This window comes from Metopolophium dirhodum, chromosome 3 (assembly GCF_019925205.1).
Source record: "Metopolophium dirhodum isolate CAU chromosome 3, ASM1992520v1, whole genome shotgun sequence".
Lineage (NCBI taxonomy): Eukaryota > Metazoa > Arthropoda > Insecta > Hemiptera > Aphididae > Metopolophium > Metopolophium dirhodum.
This window is the reverse complement of record NC_083562.1, coordinates 11,681,016-11,705,578: the sequence shown is the minus strand read 5'-3', so window position 1 is coordinate 11,705,578 and position 24,563 is coordinate 11,681,016. Positions and strand designations below refer to the sequence as shown.

The 24,563-nt window shown below is 29.7% G+C and overlaps 1 protein-coding gene across 4 annotated transcripts in view; it reads right to left on the bottom strand.

Annotated features, from left to right (window-relative positions):
- Nucleotides 1–6,101: 6,101 nt before the first annotated feature.
- Nucleotides 6,102–24,563, bottom strand: part of LOC132940465 (protein-tyrosine sulfotransferase) — a 105,339-nt gene continuing 86,877 nt past the window's right edge. For 3 of the 4 annotated variants that reach the window (XM_061008096.1, XM_061008095.1, XM_061008098.1), the window contains 5 exons: nucleotides 16,188–16,334; nucleotides 12,128–12,258; nucleotides 11,278–11,581; nucleotides 8,167–8,420; nucleotides 6,102–6,532 (listed from right to left, as the gene is read on the bottom strand). In XM_061008096.1, the coding sequence (XP_060864079.1) occupies nucleotides 6,283–6,532; nucleotides 8,167–8,420; nucleotides 11,278–11,581; nucleotides 12,128–12,258; nucleotides 16,188–16,334 (1,086 nt within the window). In that variant the 3' untranslated portion in view covers nucleotides 6,102–6,282. Of the gene's footprint in view, nucleotides 6,533–8,166; nucleotides 8,421–11,277; nucleotides 11,582–12,127; nucleotides 12,259–16,187; nucleotides 16,335–16,398; nucleotides 16,944–24,563 lie in introns of those variants that run through there. The other variant, XM_061008097.1, reaches the window with a different exon arrangement.

Sequence of the window (24,563 nt, the reverse complement as noted above, 5' to 3'; positions counted from 1 at the left end):
ATGTGTAAGTCACGTGTGTCCAATACTTAATTGATTTTGAACCGTTTGTTATTTCCTTTTAAGAGGGCTGTTTAACCACCTGTTGGTATGAATTATTATTGTTCGATTTATAATATTTTAGTTAAAACTAAGTATTTCATTGGGTTGCCCTAGAAATCAAAATCATTTTATTAGTTGGTACATTTTACAAATATTAACATTTATGAACCATGGTTACAAAATGCATACCTTATTAGCATTAAAAATTACCTATCGAGTGTAGTCACTGTTTTCACACATTTCCAAATATTTATTAAACGTTTAAATTTAATCAATTAATAGACAAATCAAAATATTAATTATTAGGACTGCTCATCATTGTAATATCTTATAGGTACTTACTCAACGAACATAACTTGATAACTTTGAAATTAATAATTATGTGAAACAAAAAACATAACTTAGGTATACCTTATATTTATCTGCATCAGGCGTCCTGTAATATTAAATTAATAACATTCCACATAAATCATGACGTTTTTAGAACAAATAATCATTGGCTATTGTATAAATTGACGAATGATTTATGACAGTAAAAAAAAAAAAATTATTTTAATAAAATAAAAATTAAACACAATTTATCACATATTCACATTAGTGGTTATTATTGTGTTGGTATGTGTATCGATTTGTTCACACATTTAAGCATATAAGTATTATTACATATTACTAAATTTTAATGTTTTTCACAATTCAAGTTTGACGACAAAACCATTTATATTGTATGTGGTGTAGATACTTAAATATATTATACTTTATATCTGAATGTAAAATGTACATATTATTTTAGGTATATTTTGATTTATTAGACAAAAAATGTCTGTATCTTAGATTATGAATGTAAAAAACTCAGTGAACACCCATTTTTGCGGGGTCGAACAAAAAATGTGTTACTCAAGTAGGTACGATATGAATATTTTAAGTATAGTTAAGCCGAGTTTTAGCTGCATTTTTTGTAAATCTTTTTTTTTATTTCACAGATTTTAAAGTTTTACTGAACAACAAAGATCAATACGCAGTAGTATTAACTTTAAATGGTCGTTTTGAGATACATAAGTCCATGATTAAACTATAGTTAATCGAGGAATGGATTTGGATAGTACTTGAAAAGGTTTTTTATTTTATATTATTATTTATAAGACTTTAAAAACTTGGATGTAATTATACTTAGAAGTTAACCCCGGATATCTCCTAACCATCTAATTCTTCTAAGTATTACTACAGGTAATGGCGGCTGTAGGAGAGGGGGCGGCTAGATACAAACGCATAACGCATTTCGAATATAATGATGTTCTGTGTATAAGCTAAGTCATATTTAAATGTACAGTCGGAGCCATATATTTTGTGTTTCTAGTTCATCATCCTTAGCCTTTATTGATGTGCGTTTTTTAAGTATATTTTTATTCTGATATTACATTTGTTTAAGGTTGTGTTGCAGGGATAAAAACTTGTTCGGTGTTTTGTTTATTAGTTGATGTTACTCCTAATTTATGGTACAAACAATTTGTGTGACAATATTGTGTAAAAACTAAAAGTAAAGGTGTACTATATTATACATATTACATTAAATACTTGTACTTACATAATATAGGATAGCCGGTAAAACTACCAGAGATATCTAGATGATAGATAAATATGCATGGTAAAAATAATACAAAAAAAAATAAATACCCAGTGAATAATATTAACTATTATAATAATTTCCATCATAATTTATCTGTATTTAGAAAATAATAATATTCGTAATAGCAAAATATTCCAAATCCCAACTACAGTGTTAATATTTTGTGAACTAGGTACGACGAAAAAATTTAACTTGTTGTTCATTATTTAAAATTTTAAATATCTGATTACGTCCAAATTTAAACTTTAAATACTTATAAAAAAATGTGTACATATTTTTTTGAATTTTTAAACTATCGAATAACTAACTAACTAATTGTCAAGCCTTTGCTTTAAGAATTGAAAATCTTATGAATTTTGAATTCATAAATAAATTGCACATTTTGTCATAACTTGTAGTTCTAACACTTATAAAAGTAAATCAAATAATAATATTTTCAATATACATACTTATTTACATAACTACAAAAACAACTTAACAGAAGTCTTCGTATTAAAATGTCAACCTTTTTGACTGAACATAAAAAATATAGCTAAAAATTAGTTTTACATTTTGAAAATATAATTGTGTTTAATACTTTAAGTTATCGTGGAATGTTTCCGGGGTCTATAAATAATGATTTTTGAATTACAATATAATACAAATTGTTTAAAGAGAAATCATTATTTTAGGTCCACTAGACTTTGAAATTGGATAATTTCCTCAAAATTCTAACTTTAAACATTCATATAGCTTTTTCACATAGCACAACAACTATAATCAATATTAATTATAGAAAAAAAACTAAAATCAAATCAATAATTATTAATTTCAAATATTTATAAATAGCTTAAAAATATTTGTTTTTGAATACCTAACATAAAAGTAGATTTTGTGAAAAATTAGTGTTGCGTATATTATAATACCGCATTTTTTTTTTTTTTAGTTATTTTCTGACTATCAAGAAAATACTATGATATTTTATTTCTTACCTACACATAGTTAGACATTTTTGTAAGAATTACTAAAAAAAAATATAAGAATATTGATTGTATGCTATAAAAATAATAATAATAAAAAAAAATCTACAAAATAAAAGAAAAAGAGTTAGTTAAAGTGTTACAAAATATATGATTTAATAGTTTAAAATAAAAATATACTTTTTGAAAACTAGAAAATATTTATAGATATATTATAAAAATGTAGTATCTAATTTATTGTTACACGAAGATATTTTGTATGATTTATTTAATATACGTAAAATAATGCGCCTGTAAACAAGCATTTTGATTCAAATTGAATCTTATGAGATATAACTTATAATTTATGACTCATGGATATATATTGTGTCAAGACTTGTTGGGTGATGACTTTTAGTATTTGAACCAACTTTAATTATCAAGTTTTCTATTCAAACATATTTTTGGTGTGGACATATTTAAATAAAATACCAATTATAAATGTTCATCAACAAAATTAATATATTTATTTATTTTTTATCATATTTTAATACAATTCATCATAAAAAATCATAAAAAAAAGTATATGTATATAAATTAACATAAAATAAATACGAGGGAACTAATTAAAGAATTATAAAACTATAACAGGAACTGACCTATAATGAAATAATTCTGATCATTAATTCATAAAAATATACCTCGGGAACAAAATGCTCGTGTGAAAAATTAGATTGATTAGATACCTGCGAATCTTCATGACCGCAAACAGTAATTTCAGGGGCGATAATACCAGACAATATCATTTAAAAAAATACAATACAAATCACCCTATTATAAAAAATTAGATAGATACATAGAACTGAATTAAATATAATGGTCGATGGGACATTTAAAGCAGGTGGGTTAGGTACCCTATTCAAAATTATTTTCTTATCACTTACAGATGATTATTTACTAGTAAAACCGTAAAATATCAGATAAAAACATTGATCAACTATCACAACTATTGCAATTTGACATACATTTACATAGAAAACGATACACTGAGAATTGTAAAAACATTCACAAAATGACTTTCTTCTTTAAGGATAGAACAATGATAAGTAAACGAATCGAATGTCTTACTTGCAGGCGATTAATGCCTCATGGTGACATGACTTTATTGGAGTCCGTAGTTAATAATATTATGTACAAACGTAAGGTTTAATTTGGTATACCTATGGTGACATTTATCTATTCAATAAATCGAAATAAATCCATATTCATTTTCCCAGTAGTTTTGAAAAAAGCGTTTAAATTTTTTTTAACGTTATAATGATTACTGTCGTCGCTAATTAAATATTAATGTTGTTTATAATTTACTTTAATACATAATGGTTTTATTAGGCAGGTGCAATGTACATAGTGTCATAGTAGTATGATAATCTAATAAACGCTATTGATTAAAACGATTCAGTATTTAAGTAGTTTAAATTATTTTAAATTTACTATAATATATTTATATTATGTGTACCAACATTTTACGAGTGTTTACCATACGATTAAATATGTTTACACCAAGATCTTAAAAAAATATTTTTTTTATTCTCTAAAAACAGTGAAGTTATCAAAAAAAATCAAAATATTAATTGGATAGGTACATATTAATCTCCATAGATATTATAAAATTAACTAAAAGTTTTCTTTAATAATTGATGTACACTGTTAAATATGTGGCCATAATATTTTTTAAATTGATTGGTAAATAGACTTTGTCAAAATAAATAGATTATCAGAAACTTATAATCTATACTGATATTTTTGATTTTTATTATTCGATAAATACAAAAGTTGAAATTAGTTTGCATTCATACTATAATATTATACGTTTCTTAAAAATATTGTCATCGAAATATTTGAAGCAAAACGTTATAATATTAGCACGTGGCCAATTTAACGTATTTCAAGTAGTATTTATCATTAATCTCGCTCTATAAGTCATCTATACCGATAAATCTAAATCAATTAGTCCCAACACACATTCGCACAGTGATTGGCGATGTGTTCTTTGGGTACCTATTCGAATCGACTTGATGTCACGAAATGCATCTTGGCAGATGGCTGAACGTTTATAGAATGTATAAAAATTATTTATGTGAAATCGGTTGCTCTGCGTGTACACCACAAACAAGCAGATGAAAGCGTCGAAGCGTTATTTTTTTTTATCAAATTTAACAACATGCCAATATTTCTATATTTTATTTAGAAAATTATACAATCTATACATGTGTAGTACCTACAATAAGCATAAGGGATTTTGGAAAAAAGGAGCTTGTTGGCGCGAAACTACATAACGTGTGATTTCTTTAAAACAGATGTACCTAAATGCTATCTCAGTACATTTTTGGGGTTTTTGAAAACCAAATTGATTTCAGAATAATGAATGCACAAATAATTACCCTGTTAGGTATATAACTGATAATTTTTATAATTTTTATAATTTTTATAATTTCAAATAATATGTTCACATTTGACATCATGAGTTACTTTGAAATAGTATTAACTGAATTCAATTCATACTAAAGCAAACCAATTGTTTTAATATAATTTGACAGATTTACTCGTTTATGATGAAATCACTATAATTTATTTTGGAACCACGGCACTGATAATATATTAGGTAAAATAACGCACAAAAACCTATTGATTCAAGTAAGTGTACTTAAAGGTTTTATTGTAATATAACTTAGCTGGGTTAATTGATTAATTTATTTGCCCACTTTTGAAATATTTTTGCTGTACTTAGTGACAATCAGTTTTTATTCTATCCACTGTATAATTACGCGTACATATTGAATCGTTTATAGTTGATATCTATAACCTATTTATTAGTCAAAATTATTATGGTATTGGATATAGTTGGTAATTTTAAAGTGAGAAAGGCTCAAAAATACACATTTAGATTGAAAACTATTTTTTTTATAGGTAAAGATTATATTTTAATATAGTGGGCCGTGGGGTGTGTACAAAATCATGTCCCAATAGGAAATAACACGTTATAAATTATACAAGTCTTACTATATTTGAAGAGAAAAAAATCTATCATTTTTAAGTCGAAAACATTAATGAGATTGTCGTTTTATAACAATAATGTAAAAAAAAAATAAAAACAGTTATTATAATTATCGACAAGTACTCTCTCACTCGTAATCGGTGTAAACATCTAAGTACAAAAAGGAAAGTTAATAATAAAATATAATATTTAAATATATATATAAAAATTGTTTAAAAAAAAAAAAAACGTGAACAATAATAGTATAGTAATAATAACGTACAGACTTTATTATCTAGGTATACATTTATAATACCCAACATCATCGTTATAATAAGTAGAACATATTATTATTATACATACAAATATTATCATCATAAATATATATATATATATATATACACACACACATATGGATAGTAATATGTATTTATCATATTTATTTAATATAAACTATGTACACACAAACCGTTCAGCTGTATTTAATAAAATATTATAATATTATTTTGTTCATGTTTATATTATATTAGGACATTAGGTACCTGTACATTGTACACAAAATTTAAACGATTACAACAATAAGAAGTGTGAAATAATTGAAAAAAAAAAAAAAAAAAAAAAAAAAACAAACAAAATATGTATTTCGACTATCGCTTGCGCGTGGTGGTGTGCTTCGTATCACCACTGGCACTCGATTCGTATTGATGCTCCGGTGCAGCCACGTTTTCCGGGATGCCGTATGTGGGTGGATTGGCTGCCGGGTCGTACCCGAGCGTGCTCAGCATGGGTGCGATGTTTGCCATGTCGTTGACCACGTCGTCGGGTATCTGGCCCACCCATTTGGTCAACGCTTCTTGGTACAGCGGCCTGACCACTTGGTCGGATGAACGTTCCACCCTGTAGCAAACACAACCGTTACAGACATCACGTACACTTCGGGCTATATATAATTGGATTATAGAGAGAGGAGGATAAATTGTTTTTCACTTATGAGCAATACCGATCATCGGGCACGGATCTAAAGCGAAGGGAGACTGTAAAGATAATTGGACGTAAACCGCATGTACACGTCTATGTTTGGTTAAAAAAAAATCATTTATTCAGTTATTAATGGTATTCGGTTTATGGTTTTAGTTTCTCTGAACGTGGCGATAAATGCATTGATTTTACAATGATGTGTGTGCTTTTTTTTTTGTGTCACAAGACACTTTTTCTAGAATAAAAAAAATGATTCGATCAACAAGTCGATACAAGGAGGTATCATGCACCAAATTGGATCTAGTTGATAGGTACTTTTGGGAGGTCAAAATTGAAAATTATCACAACATTTTGAAATAATAGAGAAAACTAAAAAAATTAAAACATTAATTGATACGATTTTAATATTATTACTAAAATAATTGGTTAATAAGCATTGGTTATACTGTATAATATACTGTTATACTGAGTAAATTGCTTGCGCAAGTATGTTTGAGACATGTGGTACGTAACTGCTGATGTGTCGGTCGAAAGATGAGATATATCTGGATAACGGAATAAAAAAAATAAGAAATATCTTTTACCGCATTTGCCTATTCTAATATATATTTTCGATGTCCGTGGCAAAGATGCAATTCTATCGAACAATTTTAAGCTCGTTTTTTTTTACCCAAGGAAAATCAATAAGCCACCGTTTTCGGAAATGTTTGTTGGGATGAGATTTTTTTTGGTAACACCCGATTATCGTCATGAACATTGTGGGATATCTTCCGCACACGGGTTTCTAAATTAAGATTTGAAAATACTATTTTGGCTTCAGTATGTGAATAATACTGTGGAAATCGAATTTGGAAAATAATAAATTCACCATTTTAGATATAAATCGTTTAATCATAAACCAGCAATTATCTATAATAAAGAATTTGGGTAAATTTAATTTTAAATACGTCATCGTTTATACTTTTGTTTCAAACTATTTATATTATACACATTTTTGAAATTTTTATTTTTTTGATTGACGATCTTTTTTTATTAAATTTCACATTATTCTGATGCAGACAATATTTTTCTAAATACATATTAGCATATTATATACCTCATCTTCAATAAAGAACAAACACGGTAAATAAGCTGTAGGGGTAAGATAGCTATATATTTACTTAAAAAATATAAAATTTATATGATATGTTCTTAATACGCAGTTATGATATCTTACATAAAAATGTTAACTAAAGTTTTTCTGTTTACAATTATACTGAAAATAGATTGTTTTGTGAATTGGGTATTGTTTCCTGGAAAAATAAAATTGAGACGAGTGGCCGAAAAACGATAAAAAAATCCCAAAAACATTTGAAAACAACGAAGATGCATACGTACACGGAAAGCTTGCGTGGTTTAATTTCATCATTAATAAGTACCATATAGCGATGGGAAAAAATCCTAAGTGAAATTAGCTCGTTCAAATCTACATGGACAACCGCCTTAGAAGGCAGATAAGATAATAAACCATCCTATAGTATATATTATATGGGCACAGGTCAGTATGGACTTACATCGACAGGGCGATCCCACCGGGCTTGTTGATCATTTCATTGTGGTGGAGCACCGTCTCATTCCACGGGATATCCAGGAAGTTGAGAATCTCGGTCAACGTGGCCCGAGGCCTCAACACCAATTGCTCGTAGTACACCATCAGACAGTATCCGGACCCGACTTTGTTGCAGTTTTTGTACATGACGCCGATGGCGTCGTCCCATTTTTCCAGACACTGTCTATAGCTGTTCAAGTCGAAACCGGTGATTGTCACCTATATAAAACGTACAAAGGCGTAATATTTATAATTCCATAATAATAATAAAGAAATATAGATCTTGGGAAAATCAAACAAAATTATAACAATAAACACCGTACTTCAATTATGCGGTTGTATGGTGCAATGATACGTTAAATAGTTGTTGTCGTAACAACATCACGACACTGTCATTTTGAGAGGTTCTTTTTAGTGTTTCATTGTAGCATTCTATGGGAATTAAATGCTTCAAAAACTATCTATATAATCCCCAATTGTGGTACACATGTTATACTTGCGTTATACATGTTATATTTGTCATAAATGTATTTTATTTAAAGGTAAGCCGTAAGTATAACCTGCATAGTTAAGAGAATGTCAGCGCACTATTTGTTTTATCTATCTAACCCACACGCGACATGGCACATTTAAGGTGTATATAATGATTATAATCGTAATAGTTTCTAAGATTAGAGCGAAATGACTTCTTATAACATTTAAAGGTAAGATTATGATCCAGGGCATCCCATAGGCGTTTTATTATATTTTAATTTTAATGTGAGTTTTGACTTTTTGAGTATTTTAAGATGTACAAACAATTTACAATTTTAAAATAATCATAACTCGCTTTAAAATTAAAATATAATAAAACGTCAATAAGATTCCCTAGATTATAATCTTACCTTTAAATTTTATAAGAGGCCATTCCACTCTAATTTCAAACATTATTATTATTGTGAACGTAAAATTTGCCATGTCTAGCGTGGGCCAGAGAGAGAAAACAAATAGTGCGCTGACATCCTCTAAATGGTTATTAAAATTATTCGTTTTGTAAACAAACTAAAACTTACTGATACACGTTCAACATTAAAAAGTACAATTTTAGTTCAATTAGCAATAGTCTTGCAAGAGTTTTCATTTTAATTTATTCGATATTCATAATGTTTTCATCAAACTAACACCGTTGTTTGTATGCAAATCGAACTACATATATATATCAAAATATTAATCACCTCATTTTACAACTAGAAAATATATGTGTCGGATATGATGCACAACTGATTCCACCGTCGACGTTTTGACGCCAACGACCCTGCTCACAATGGCGTATAATATTCGTTAAGACACCACCACGACGCGTCAAAAATAACGACAAATTAAACCACACACAGTATAATGTAATAGGTACGTCACATAGTTACATAATATTTAATATATCCATAATATATATCATACACAACTTACCCCCCCCCCCCCCCGTGGGCCACACCAACCGACGAGAAAATACTTTTTCAGTCAAAACGATAATAAACAAATATATGAATTATGAAGACGTTTTTGCGCTGAATACAATTAACGCATCGTAAACGTATTAAATATTGTATACGCCAGTCTCGTAAATAAACTTTTAAATTATTTGATTTATTCACTAAGTTTAATTATTAAAGTTTATCAAGTTTTGAAATAATTCTGGTACCTAATAAGGCCATTAACGTTCGTAATTTATCTTAAAGAGCGTAGCATTCATTCAAATCCAGGGTTAGTTTTCGTATATTATATATTTTGTACCACGGCGCGGGACTTTGAATTAATATTTTCATTAAAAAAAAGAAGGAGGTGTGAACGAAATTAGTTTTTTGCTCAACACATCATATTATTATTTATTTATAACGTTCATCGACCGACGATAATTTGTTCCAATCATATTGCTTATCTATGTGAAGGAAAACTGTTTATGCTATAAGAAAAATGTATCATACATCTTCTAGCATTATAATAAATATGGTTATCACAGCCATATTTATTACCCTACCTACTTAAAATGTCTTATAATAATAATATAGACACAGCTAATGCGATACTTTCAGAGAGGTATATATTTTCAATAGGTACATATCATATTTCTTTATTTTATTTTATTTGAATTTCATACAATGAAAACTGGGCTCCACTGAATAAACTCGTGTGGAGGGCCAGGACGTATATAGGCACGTGTGCAGATAAACTTAGAATTTGCTTGTATTATTATGTACATATACAGTTTAAGTAAAAAAAGTCAAAACAAGATCTGAACTAGGAAAAAGTGTATAAATTAGCAAGTAAAGAATCACGCAGGTCGTAGAATAAATAGAAAAGCATACATAACTTTTTATTTAACTCTGACACGTTGAACTGTTTAAGTTATAGGTAATATTGTTTTGGGCATATACTACTATTAAGAACGAAAACATTTTCGCGACTCAGCAGTTGGGATCAAATCGCTATAACAGCGATATGCGTTCATCGATTTACATTTTAAATCGATAAAACTCAATGGTCTTATGTAGTTATGTGTAATGTATATATATGTATATATAATACATAATATATGATAATACGACGTTATGACAATTTACATAATACGCTATAATATTATACGGTTTATTGATACACGATTTATTATTAGATTACGGATATCATGACCTAAAGCTTCACCATTCGCTGTTATAAAATATGAACAGCATCCGCGTATCGCTTATTTTACAAGACCATTTATAAAGATAATATTTAATGAACAAATGGTAAAAATAAACGGATTTTCGTAATTGGCTGTGGATAATTTATCGACAGTGGACGAATAAATGGAAATATAAAATATAATAAAATATATTTTATATACCTAATACATTTTACGTAGCGCTATACACTGCTGATTTTTAAAAACAATTTTATGTTCTAACATACCTAGTTATTCAATAATATATATCTTAACTTTTAAAGCTGAACAATAAAAACCGTAATAAATTCATCATCTATACGGACAATTAATTTATACATAAGGTACGCGAAAATGTTTACGGGTGAGAATGGGATAATATAATTTGTTTTTACTCACTTTACGCGATATGATCGAATGGACGGTTGCTCGGCCGTCGCGAACCATGAATATGTACTTGGCGTTGGGAAACAACACCTTCAGATAGTCCATGGACTTGAGCGCCAGCGGGTCTTTGTTGCACAGTCGGGGTGCCGGCACCCCGTGCCGAGCGATCACTTCGAGAATGAATGAAGCAACCGCGGAGTTGATGACTTCTTCAGAGACTCCGGCTTCCTTCAGCCGAAGTGACTCTTTGGACGATTTGTACCAGTGATTGCGCATCTGTAGAATTCTTGGCACCACCCGGGTCTCTTGGCCACACCTGCAGCGCACGGTTGAAATCAAAATGTGCATCGTAATATAAGTACTGTATTATTAGGTATATTTATACTAATTTATTGACTAACGTGCCAATTAAAAATGTATAATCATACAGATTATAATATACGATATCTTCGTCTAATAATTGGTCAATATTCTGTAAATTCAATAAAAAAGTTTTCGTACGTTTTCCGACAGAAAATTGATCGAATAATTAGTGCCTTATAAGCCGGAAGCCCTTTTCTATATTAATAAAGTTATATCATATTAAAATGTATAATACGGGCAAATCCTGATGTCCAATCACTTGTAATCAGCTAAGTAGTTAGAAATAGTGTTTAAGTATGTTAAGTATGAAAAATAAGAAATATTTAAAGTGTATTTCAAATACAAAAGTCAATCTCTATATTTCTACAACAACTAGATATAACTGGCTGGAAAAATACGTAGATAGGTATACTAAAAATGTGTGTAAAGTTGTAAGATATTCATAACTATATTAACTATAAATTGGCAAATTTATGTATATTTCAACCGTTATATTTACCGGACGTCCGGATGAGCGTCCAACATGGCTCTCATGAGCGTAGTGCCGGATCTGGGCACGCCACCGATGAATATTAGTGGCATGTTTCGATCATAAGAGTAGATCTTCATGTTTTCATCGGTAACAAATTTCTGAAAAAAAAACGATACAATATAAGTGCTGCAAAGTTATTTCAATGATACACAACATTTTTTTTTTCAAATATTATGCTGCAATTTTAAAACTAAAATATTTTTACAAAACTATTTTTCACCACGACCAATCGGTCCTTTATTATACCATAGATATTATATATTTTACTCTACAAAGGGCCATTAATACTATTATTATTACTAAATAAAATTTAGCACTGGCAATATGAATATAGTTAATAACGACCTAAGGGGCGTTGTTCGGACCGGGGGATCTACCCGTTTATTGCATCAGTGCATTATATTTATAGTATATTATAGACCATAATGCAACATGGTTGTAAATTGTAATATTATACTTTGTGTTGGTCATCTAAAGTTTTCTACAAGTTTTTTTTTTTAGTATATTGTCCGATATTAACAATGACGTCGTTATGTTACGTATACACAATATTATGAACATTAAAAAATAAAAAGTCTCGATGAAAGGGACATGAAAGTCGTCCCGACTGTTTGGAATTTTAATAAACTTCTGTTACTTTTTAAAGGAATATGAGTCTGAGATTAAAAAAATTGTCGGTGACAATAGAACAATAATACAACGACCTATTATACTGCAACATCGAGAGCAGACGAAAAAATATATTTTTTTTATATCAACAATATTGTATAGTTAATAATTGTTTCATTACACGAATTCGAGTTCATTTCCGAAACGAAAATTGAATGTACGGAAGTGAATATAATATGAACACGGGATAGTAGAATGTTATTAATCTATATTATTCCAATTTAATATTTATAGCGGTAATGAAAAATTGGCAATGGTGCCGCCAATTAAATATTTTTCGGGAACATGGTGATATTAAATATTGTTATTTTTAAATAGTCAACAATGAAATAGCTACTTATTGTAATTGATGGTCAAAAATAACATAATCCAGTGTTAGACCAAGCAAAATATAATGGACATTGAAAAAAAACTTTTTCCAAAAATGCGGTCTGAATAATATAGAGACCGCTGTTGTTGAGCATCCTTCTTGTCTCTCTCAATAATTCGGAAGAGGAAATATGGAATATTGTCATATAAAACTTAAAAACAATGATAAATCATAGCACGCGAAAAGATTTATAACTTATTTAGAACGGAGCTCACAATTGAAACTATGCAAACTGTTATTTTCCAAAACTGCGGTTGCTGACACTTCTTCAATTAAATTTTTCTCGGCGGTTGTCAGTAAATTTTGTTCACGCTTAGAGAAACAAATAAGAAAATGAAAAGTAATCTCTTTAAAGTCTGAATAGTAAAACCTACAATCGATTTCCTATCACTAAATGAGGCTTGGGAAATTCGTTACTAAAAAAAAAAGTCCACAGTAAATTACATTAAGTATAAAAGTATAAAAAAAAAAAACACCATTATAAAACGACAATACACTTTCCTCGTTAGACACTTCACTCAGAATCTAAAACAATGTCAAACCTTAATTGATAACTTGAACACAGGGAATACAAATTATCGTGTATCGGAACAACACGCGATGTTTAAACCACTAACAGTCGTATATAATTATAAATTATAATATTATAATACTGCGCACATAATGTTGTACGAACAAAAAAAAAAAACGGAAGTCCGAATACGTCTTACGGAATATTACACTGCAAGTACACGGCACATGAATTCCGTAAGCCTTACGATATTTATAAAGTAGAATTTTTTAAAGTGATTTATTACAAGCGAAACGGATTAAGTGATTAATCGGTTTCGGCTTCAAATGTTAACCGGACATGTATCCTTTTCGTCTGCGTCTAAATCATTTTCCCCAAAAAAATGCAACACGCTATGCTTAATATTTTCTAACATCCGTTATTATTACAGGCATGGTTATTGTATCGTCCCGTTCAATTTTTCATTCGCAGTATGTATAATAATAAAATTACACGTTCATATAGAAAAAAAAATATAATTTAAAAATATTTTTTTAACACTATCTGTAGCTGAATCTATGATAGGTACGTATAAAATATTTTTTAATGTTCACGAAACACAAAGAGAACGTATTCACATATATGTACTATGTATTTTAATATATAGACATCGTAAAATATGTCGTGATGCAGTTTGACAGTTATCGACGAATTCGATTGTTTATAGTTCAATTCGATTTACATGAAATTATCATAAAATAAAAAATATATTATGACTTTCGTACAAGATTTTTTTTTTATTATTTAATTAGATAGGTATATGCAATTTAACAAATTTATTTGCAGGTAGTATAGGGTTTATAAATACATATATTTATTACATTTATTACCCCGAGATTATAGATTATTCCATTGCCCCCGCGGCTATAATAATATTTTATTATATTTAATTCGGACGATTTTAAATAAGTTAAAACATATATGGATTATAATATTAATGAACTTAACACGAAACAAAACGTTTTTCTTATCGTATTTTATCTTTACATGGCAATTTTTAAGCCCGGCGGCCTGCTTATGGCACACAATAAGTCAAAATGTATAGAATCTGCCATGTGATTATCGGTAATAATATAAGTTATAACGTTGTATAAAACTTAAAAGTAACTGCATACAACGGCGCTATAAAGGGACATTTTAGTGATAAATAATATTATAATTATTATATAGAAAATATATTATAGTAGGTAATATATATATATATCGTATAAATAAATTTACGACTACGTAAGTATACTACGTATGTAAGGTAAAAAAAAATCTTATAAATTGTATTATTTGGGTAATAACAATTTTGAAGACGTCATGATATTATCTTTTAATTGTACGTTTAAAAATGAGAGCGGTGAAGTATAAACGTGAGACCTTCCGGATCTGTGCATTTTTTTTATTATAATTTATAATTAAGCGATAAGATAATAATATTATAATATTACATGTGATAATAATTATATTAATAAAACAAAATACTGCAATAATCGCGCTAATATAGTGTGAAAAAAATACTTTTTTTTTTATAGCAGGTTTTATGTTTATCGAGTGTATATAGCCAATTATATAACTATAAATTCTGGAAATAAGAATTTCCTTTTGTAAAACTTCATATGTAACATACATTTGATATATTATTTAAAATTCTTTTGTGTTCATATATTATTACGCGCGAGAAAAAACGGTTTGTGATCGTTACAATGTTCTATACATTTTCGAGTCGTAATAATATTATATAGGCAGCATATTACTTTTTAATATTATGATCAATGATGTATCGAGAGGGATCCACAATAGGATCTAATGTTTTAAAACGGTAAGACTGATAATATATTATGTATGGGACATTATACCCCTGCGGCCACGCGAACTACTTAAAAACGGAGAAATTTTCGTCGGGACTGTGTATAGGTGCGTAAATTAAATATGAACAAATCGATATGGAGAGAAAATAATTAAAAAAAACAAACGGTGTCAGACCATTAGCACTTTATTTTTATTATTCCGCCGTCGTTTCCACTGTGTAATACGTGTCTATATCATAAACAACTTAGAATACTAATCGATTTCATTCTTAGTTAAAAAAAAAAAAAAAATAGTAAAATATTATATCAATGAAAAACAACCCGCCTGTAGATGACTTTTTTCCTGAACGTATCCGTGGAATTTCAAAAAACCATAATAACCACAATTCGTCCCTTAAAAAAAAATTGCATACGCGGATCGCGCGTCCTATTATATTGAACCCCGATGCAATAGTTGGCGCGACCCACTCACCCATTACCCCCGGCACACCCATCGGGACTAAAACTACGCCATTACCAGCAGGAATCCTAAAGTTCACTCAGTCGTAATTTTACGGGTAAAATAATATTTTGAAATTTTAAAATAATTTTTACTGTAGGTATCGTCGTAATATCGCGGTACAATATATGCGGTATACTCACGTCTTTCGGCATCATGAACATGGTTTGGGGTTCGGGTTCGGGGCACGTGCGCAGCTTGTACGCCAGCAACAGTAACGTGCCGACGACCAGCCCGTACACCAACAGTTTTCTTCGGCCGCGGCTCATTCTGCCCACATGGTTCACCACCTGCAAACAAATAAAAAATCGTCAATCCACCAAATGTATGCATAAATAAAAATGAGTTACGGACGTCACGGAAAAAAAAATGATACGCTTCATTGTCGTTGCGGTACGATATGAAAATATACAATAATACACTTTTTCATAGGTACGAATAATAATAATAATACTACAGGTAATTATACACATTTATATCTATTGCATGCATTTCTGTTATTCGCGGACATGTCAAATTATTTTTTATTTATATTGCGAATTATCTTTGGACGACGCGACCGGAACCGGACGGCAAAGATGACTGTATATACGAAGGTTTTTATTTGTTTAATTTTTTCAGGAAAATGTCACTGCAAAACAACCGCCGTTGTTCGTCGACGATCGCGTGCATAATATTATAAAATATAAAACACAATACAAATATATTTTAATTGTATGGCAGTGGTGCAGACAATATTGTTATATTGTCGCAGGAGAGTGGTCTAGGGATATTAATAATAATATAATATTATACACCATAATATCGATTCCGCCGAAAGTAATTTCCCCCCTAAAAGAGACGGTCGCGGCGAACACGACACTCGCGGACACTTGGCGGAGCGCTTTCGACCAACAATCGCGCGAACAACGGCATTTGTGAACGAGCGGAGATCAGTGGTCACGGTCGGCGACTACCATGATAATGGTATAATTATTGTTGTAGTATAAATTCAGACTAACCGCGGTCGAACGATGGCGTTTTGTTTCGCTTTGTTATCTACAGACACAAAGTCTATAGGTAGATTGATGTATATCACTACTGTTATTAATTATTATGGTATGTAGGCGAAATGGTTATTTCAAAATTAATGTTTTACTATTTTGCATGAAATATAATATTATATATTATATGATAATGTCTCAGTCGTTTATTTAAATAAAATCATATAGGTTAGGTTAACGCGGTAACGTCTTAATTATGAATTGATCATTATAAGTTGTACATATTTTTTTTTTTTAATAAAATATAGAAATGTTTTTGATTAAAAACATTGACATATGTCTTTTGTCACTAATTGCACGGTTTGCACGTAAAAACCAAAAATACCAAATGTATAGGTACATAAGAAATATTAAGTAATATAATATACATAGGTATTTATTTAATATATTTTTATTAAGTCATTTTTAGAAATATGTCAATAAAATTGTATTATAATATGTACGAATACTTTTTTTAAAATAAATTAAATTGTTTTGCAATAAGTATAATACGCGTATCTATCGAATTCCAAACGCATTCCGAGACACAACAGATCACAAGCGTTTACTGTATAGTTTTTACAGTCTACATTCTCGGTGTATTATTCGTCGTCTTAAGACATTGGAGACATTGTTGATATTCTCGTTTATTATCAAATTTAATTATATTATACAACTATAAGGTGTATAGCTGATATAAAGCTACGTAGATGATTCAATGGGGTTTTATTTTATCGACCTAAATTCCATTTGTTTGTATCTTTAGAATTTAACATTAAAAGATATCAATCAATTATTTTCAATGAGAGTACAGTGTACACATTGTGTGTGTAACTGATGCGAAGACTATAGTAAAACGTTGCTTAAGTCTAACTTTTCGAACCACTTTGAAGTAGTTATGTACTTATGTAACATTCGAAGTTGTATTTTAGATGTTTGTAGTATATAAACGTTAAATTAAAATATATTATTTCAATAAAATATATTATAATGGTATAAATAACTACTGCAACAATACGAGAATAGTAAAAAAAAATAAAAACGCTCAATTATATTATGTAAAAAGAAAATATTATAAATTGTGATTTTTATTTTATTGATAAACATTCACTTTACTGCATGAGAGAATAAATTGCAATTTTGGTCGAATTGCAAAACTATTAGAAACCGCACTCGGATGCAATTATTTTAATAATATATTATGATATTATGACGTGTGGTGTGGATGTATATTTTTTCATATCGATGAATTGATTCCGTTGAAGTATGGCTACGAGAAATTAAACGTTTCTAAATATTTTTATGAGTTGAAAAAATTCTTATTAAAGTTCAATCCATCTCGAATGAGAGAAACAACTACACATTACTAAGACTTAATATTCATCGATGGCGAGTATACGATATTGATATATAATAACCTTATTATTGATTTAGAATCAAAAGCACGAGATTCAATTACTGTACGTAGTGCATGGCAACGATATACAACCGACCATCAGATTATTTAGGTACATATAGTATTTAGTATAACATATTTATATGCCTAAATATATTACCTATACTATAGTTGAAATATTAGATTTGACTGCGTCCAGTGTTTCGAATAATGATTTTTAGATTTCCGCAACGAACATAATATGATAATATGCTGCCTTGTAGTCATGTTATGTAAGTACTGATCTATTGATCTTGTTTTTATCAATTATTAAACATAATTACAATTCCAAGTTACATGTAAATTCAAGTGTATGACATTTTTTAGGTGGCTATTGAATAAGTTATTAATAAGTACTTATCGAGTATAAGATACATGGAATATATTATTAATTATTATGATATTCATCACAGTTAAATTGTTTTTTTTTTATTATTCAAAAACAAATAAATAATTAAAGGTTAGAAAAAATTAACAGAAACAATATATGTTATATAGGTTGTCACGGTATCGAATTATTTCAAAACCATGCTACTCACGGGTATAATTAAAAAATAATAATAATAATAATTAGGTATCGATCGGTGTACTGTTAGTTGTTGGATAACCTACAATTTGTACGGAAAAAATATGAATATCGTTATGTTTTTAATTAAAGGTTGGTAGGTAATATACATGTACACCTGTGTATAGCGTAAGTATCGAATGGCATATTGAAATTACAAATAATATAAAAAACGAGTGTCCACAGCTATACAATATTAAAAGTATTGAAATCGATAATGGATTACACATCATTATATGTATATTATACAATGTGCGAAAATATAAAACGTAATTAGGTGTATAGGTACTTAAAAGTGGAAACGAAATATGGTTCTCCACTCGTATCGTTCGCAAATAGAAGGTTTGTACTTTACACGTGGACAGGAATAAAAAAAAAAACACCGTGCGAATTATTATATTATTATAATAACGATAACTGCAGTTTTAATACATCGATACCTACATTATAATTATTGTGACGGACTCGGGATGCGGAAATGTCTAACCTCGGTATGATATTAATTGCGAATGCGGTGTACCTGTACAATATAATATATAAGTGTATACATATATAATGGCAAGTTGTACTCATCGGTGTTAACCGGTGCTTTTTATCACACTTCAATAGGCAAATCGCTGTGCGTGAAGAGTTTGTCGGATGTTACGACCATCGGATGTACAATAATATGTCATCGTCGTTTGTCGTCGTATAAATTATTATTTTTTCGTTTTATCGTGGCGTGTATATGATAATAATAATAATAATAATAATAATATAACGCAGGACGGAATCGATCGATGTGACCTTTTAACAACAAATAAATAAAGCGCACAAGCGTCCCAGACTTGGATGGAGATTTATCGTAACACCACAAAGTATGATAAATTGCGCGTCATTATAATATGCGGTACCCACACGAGCACGCAAACACGCTCGGGCGAGATTTCGGTTGCTTCTGGTTTCCACGGTAAGGCGTTCGACTGACAATAATGTAACAACTTGCTGTAACATCACAAACATATCTTAACCACGGGATGTATATAACATAAAACGTTCTATCGACGGCTACCTAAATGTGTATGTTATAATATTTTATTAATACGCTCTCGAAGTCGCATACTATATAATATTAGATATTGTGTTGACTTTCGATCGGTCATATTTATGTATATTTTAATTTTTTTTTTTTTTTTAATTATATATTATTCCGTACCCCTATAATATAATATTATCATAATATAGGTGCTGTGTAGTATAATAATTGTCGAGGAGAAAAACATTCAACTATTGATAAGATACGCGGAGTAGAGAGAAAAAAAAGAAATCAATAGCACGTATTTAATGGGAAAACATAAATTTCAAGAACGGGCCTCGCGATTATATAGGTACCTACCCATATAATAAAACGCGTATAAAAATCATAATCGTCCGTAGAGCGAAAAACCTATAAAAAATAATTTATTAACTAGGAAATAATATTATGTTGCACGTGCCGCACTCGCATATCCGATTAATTGATTGCGATTCGATTTAAATTTTAGTGCACACAATACAATTATACAGGTAGGTACGACGTTCCACGATTGAAACAACGATAAAGTATAGAAACAATAAATATACGAATAATAATAAAAAAAAATAATATCAGAAATAATATACTCGCCGCGATTTGCTTCATATATGTATATATAATAATATTATATCCTAACAGTTTGCAAATAATTAAACTTTGGTTTATTGAAGTGTGGAATCGAATTTTTTAGAAAATAGTTTACCTGGAACCAAGTTCAAGTAGTCCTCCTCATTATAATTTAGAACCTAAACGTGACATTATCCGTATTCGTTGTTTTCGTAAGTAAATTCAATATTTATGTTTGACCTAATCGATATTATATACAATATTGAGGTTTGTTATTATTAATAATATATTAAAATATTCACCTTTATTATCATACTAATAACTTAAAGACGAAAACGTTGATTCATGTTCACTTGTCAGGTTTTGTCAGTATAATAACATTTTTAATTTGCAATAATTTATTTCTAGATTTAAATTTAAAATACATGTAAAATTCGACAAAAATACACAGATTAATTTTCCTATATCTTTGAGTTTTATATAAGTTGAGTTATATTAATTTATAAATAAAAACACTCAAATAAGTAAATAATAATATAAAAAAAAAATTTAATTAAAAAGTACACAATAATTATCACTAAAAAATATTCTCTTATTTTTGAAAAGTATGATTTACAAAATTATCGAATTGTCGATAGGTATCCGTTATATGACTGATGACATTATGTATAGTTTATGGACACGTCAAATTACAGCTTTCGACTGGAATAATATAAAGAAAATACAATATAAGTTTTATCGATGATTACGAGTCATCTGAACGGTTTAAATCAGACGTCAAAAGTCGATTTAAAACTAAAAAAAATACACACACTAAGTACATATCTAAGCCCGGTAAGAATGTTTGACCAGAAATTCGGGTAAATAACGTTCTTATTACATATTATACGCTTTGGCGTCATAGTCGAGACGAAAACGCAAAGAAAGAAAAAAAACCATCTCACGGGACGAAGATACGAGAGCTTTCGATCGCGACCTTACTGTTTATTTATTTAGTTTTATATTTTATTCGCTCAAAAACCTAAAGCCAATGCGTGTGTACAAGTACACTTTTTATCCGACATCATAAATAATACGTCCGGAATACGCCTCCACGAAACATTCATCGGCGGTGCACTCGAAATTTCAACGAAAGAAACGAACGGAACGCTATAAAAAATAAATACGAGTTGCACGGTTTCTTCCACACTAAACTTTGATATTGTCGTCATCGAGTTTGAGAATTGAATGATTAATTAATAGAACATAGTTACGCGTGGTTTTTTTTTTATACACACCTAAATCTTGTTTTGAAGATAAATTACATATATTATATTTGTTTATATTTACGTAACCTATGATATGAATCAATATATTATAACATTTATTTAAATGGTTAGAAAATTAAAAATAAACAATTTATCGTATTATAAGTATTTTCATTTTTATAAAGGAATGTATGTGTTTAATACTAATTCAGTTATTAGGAACGTCGGTAAATTATTATCAATTGGTTCTAATGCACAATACATATATAGATATACTTGAATTTTAAATACCTATTCACTTCAACTAAACTACGAGTACAACAAAATGAAAACTGTTATTAACTTGTTATCAAAGAAAATGCAAAAAATGACACATTTGTATTTTTTGTAAAGAGTTCGTTATTTAAAACATGATAGTAACTTATAATAGAAGCCCATTAAAAACTCGTTAAAAACCCGTTAAAAAATTACAAGAACGTTATTACTCGATTTTTTTAAGCATATTTATTGGTATATGTTTATCGTTTCGAAATGATGATGTACAGAAAATGTCAAAGATTAACATTCTGAGAGAAATACAAATATTAACAACGTATCAGCATATTAGTCAATAATAGAAATATCACATGTAATATGAGAAACAAGACGTTTGGTTAATGGAAGTATAACTCTGTGTTATTTTTCCATTTGTGTCAGACCTTCCCATATTATAAAAACTATTATAGTCCCAATAAAAAGAAAAATATTCAATCGACATTTGTTTAAATGGGTAACGAAAAATAAGGAAACAAATGACGTCAGATTGTTAGAATCGTTCAAACCATTCTAAAAGTATATATTGGTTCATATCAGCTATACAAGGAGCTTTTAAAATAGTTTATTTCTAACCAAAAGAGTAGACAAAAAAAAAAAGTACCCATAGAAAGGCCAACAAAGATATATTTGAATACGTATTATTAAATACCTATTGTACTGTAATAATCACGAAATAATAAATACCCTATTTGCACATTCCAGCACCACCGGCCACCGCAATGTGTATGTATAATACATTATAAAACTTTGTGGTTGTCGGCATCGGATTCGCAAAAACCTGACGTTTACCGATTGTTCGCACTTTTAAAAGCTGTATGTAAGCACACCACGCGGTTATCTACTCGAATATAATATGTATAGATAAATTACGTTTTAGGTAGGTACCTCCTATATATATATATATTCCTCATCGCGGTCGGCACCCGGAGAAACGCATTTCGGTGATTGTTGCGCAGGTGGGGTGCACGTAGTGATACGAAGAAGTCGAAGGTGTGACAAACCGACCGACCGACCGACAATCGTATATATATATACGCGTAGTTGCGGTCGTAATTTATAAAACGACACATTTCTCTAATGGACCACCACCACCATCGCCGCCGACGACGATATAATAAATTATTATCAGACCACGATTTCGTGGTGCGTGGAAAGTGGTGTACGTAATATATATATATATATACTGCTCGTTTTCACTACGGTTTTTGCCAATTTCTAAGTTCGATATATATATATATATAAACAAGAAAATATAATAATCGTCAGAGTTTTATTTACCATTTCTCATCGGTGTCGTAAACAATAACGTGATTTATACAATTTATATTTTTGCACCCGTACTTATATATTATACACAAAACGGGAGGGGAAATCATTTATTTATATATTATATATCATTTCCGCGCGATTTGTCCCGTTACAATTGATATTTCTCACACAGCCATCGCACGCGAACGCTTTTATACGACCACTGAATATCGCCAATTGCTGGCCGTTGTAACGGTTTTGAATGCAGTTGACCGCCTTCGTCTCCAACGGCGGCTTTTTTTGAAAAATCATATACAGTACATTATTGATGAGCTTTATTAGACCGCGAACACGTTCGCGTCAACATATTATCATGCATAACGTCAATCAACGTTTAACCGTAAGTTAGGTTATGTGCATATTAGCTGCTGGCGTAACTCGCAGCAGATATGATGGTCGGTTAAAAAACGCAATAGAATAATTAAAACTCAAAAGTTTGAGGAGTTGATAAGGATTTTCGATATGGGATAATAATAAGGGTTTGTAATACGGTTTGGCGCTTTAGCAGTCTCGTTTCGATGGCGAAAATGTTTGAAAGTCGAGTTTGAGTGTCTAGAAATCTCACATGGCCCGTGGATACATAGTATATGTGCATGTATGGTAAACACATGTGGTAAACAGAAAACGTCCCTGCACTGCAGTACTATAATAGGTTATATTACAATATTATATATATAAACTATTAAATTGTTTACATCCGCACTCAAATTTTGACAAATATAGGAGCTGACGTACTAGGAAATATCGTTCGGAAAGGTCGTGTTTGCGGACAAAGAAAATGCGCGGTGGACGAAGGTCTGTGTATTGTCCGAACAAGAGAAAGGATAATCGCCCGAAAGGATCAAAAACGTCAACAGTTCGAAAACGTTTTATGCGGTTTTGGTCTCCACTTATATATAACTTAGGTACTACATTGTCTACTACCGTATTACTTACTACTGCGACTGCTGCCATCGCTAGTCTGTGGGTCGCCACCATACTGTTTCTATATCCGAGCAGACTTCGT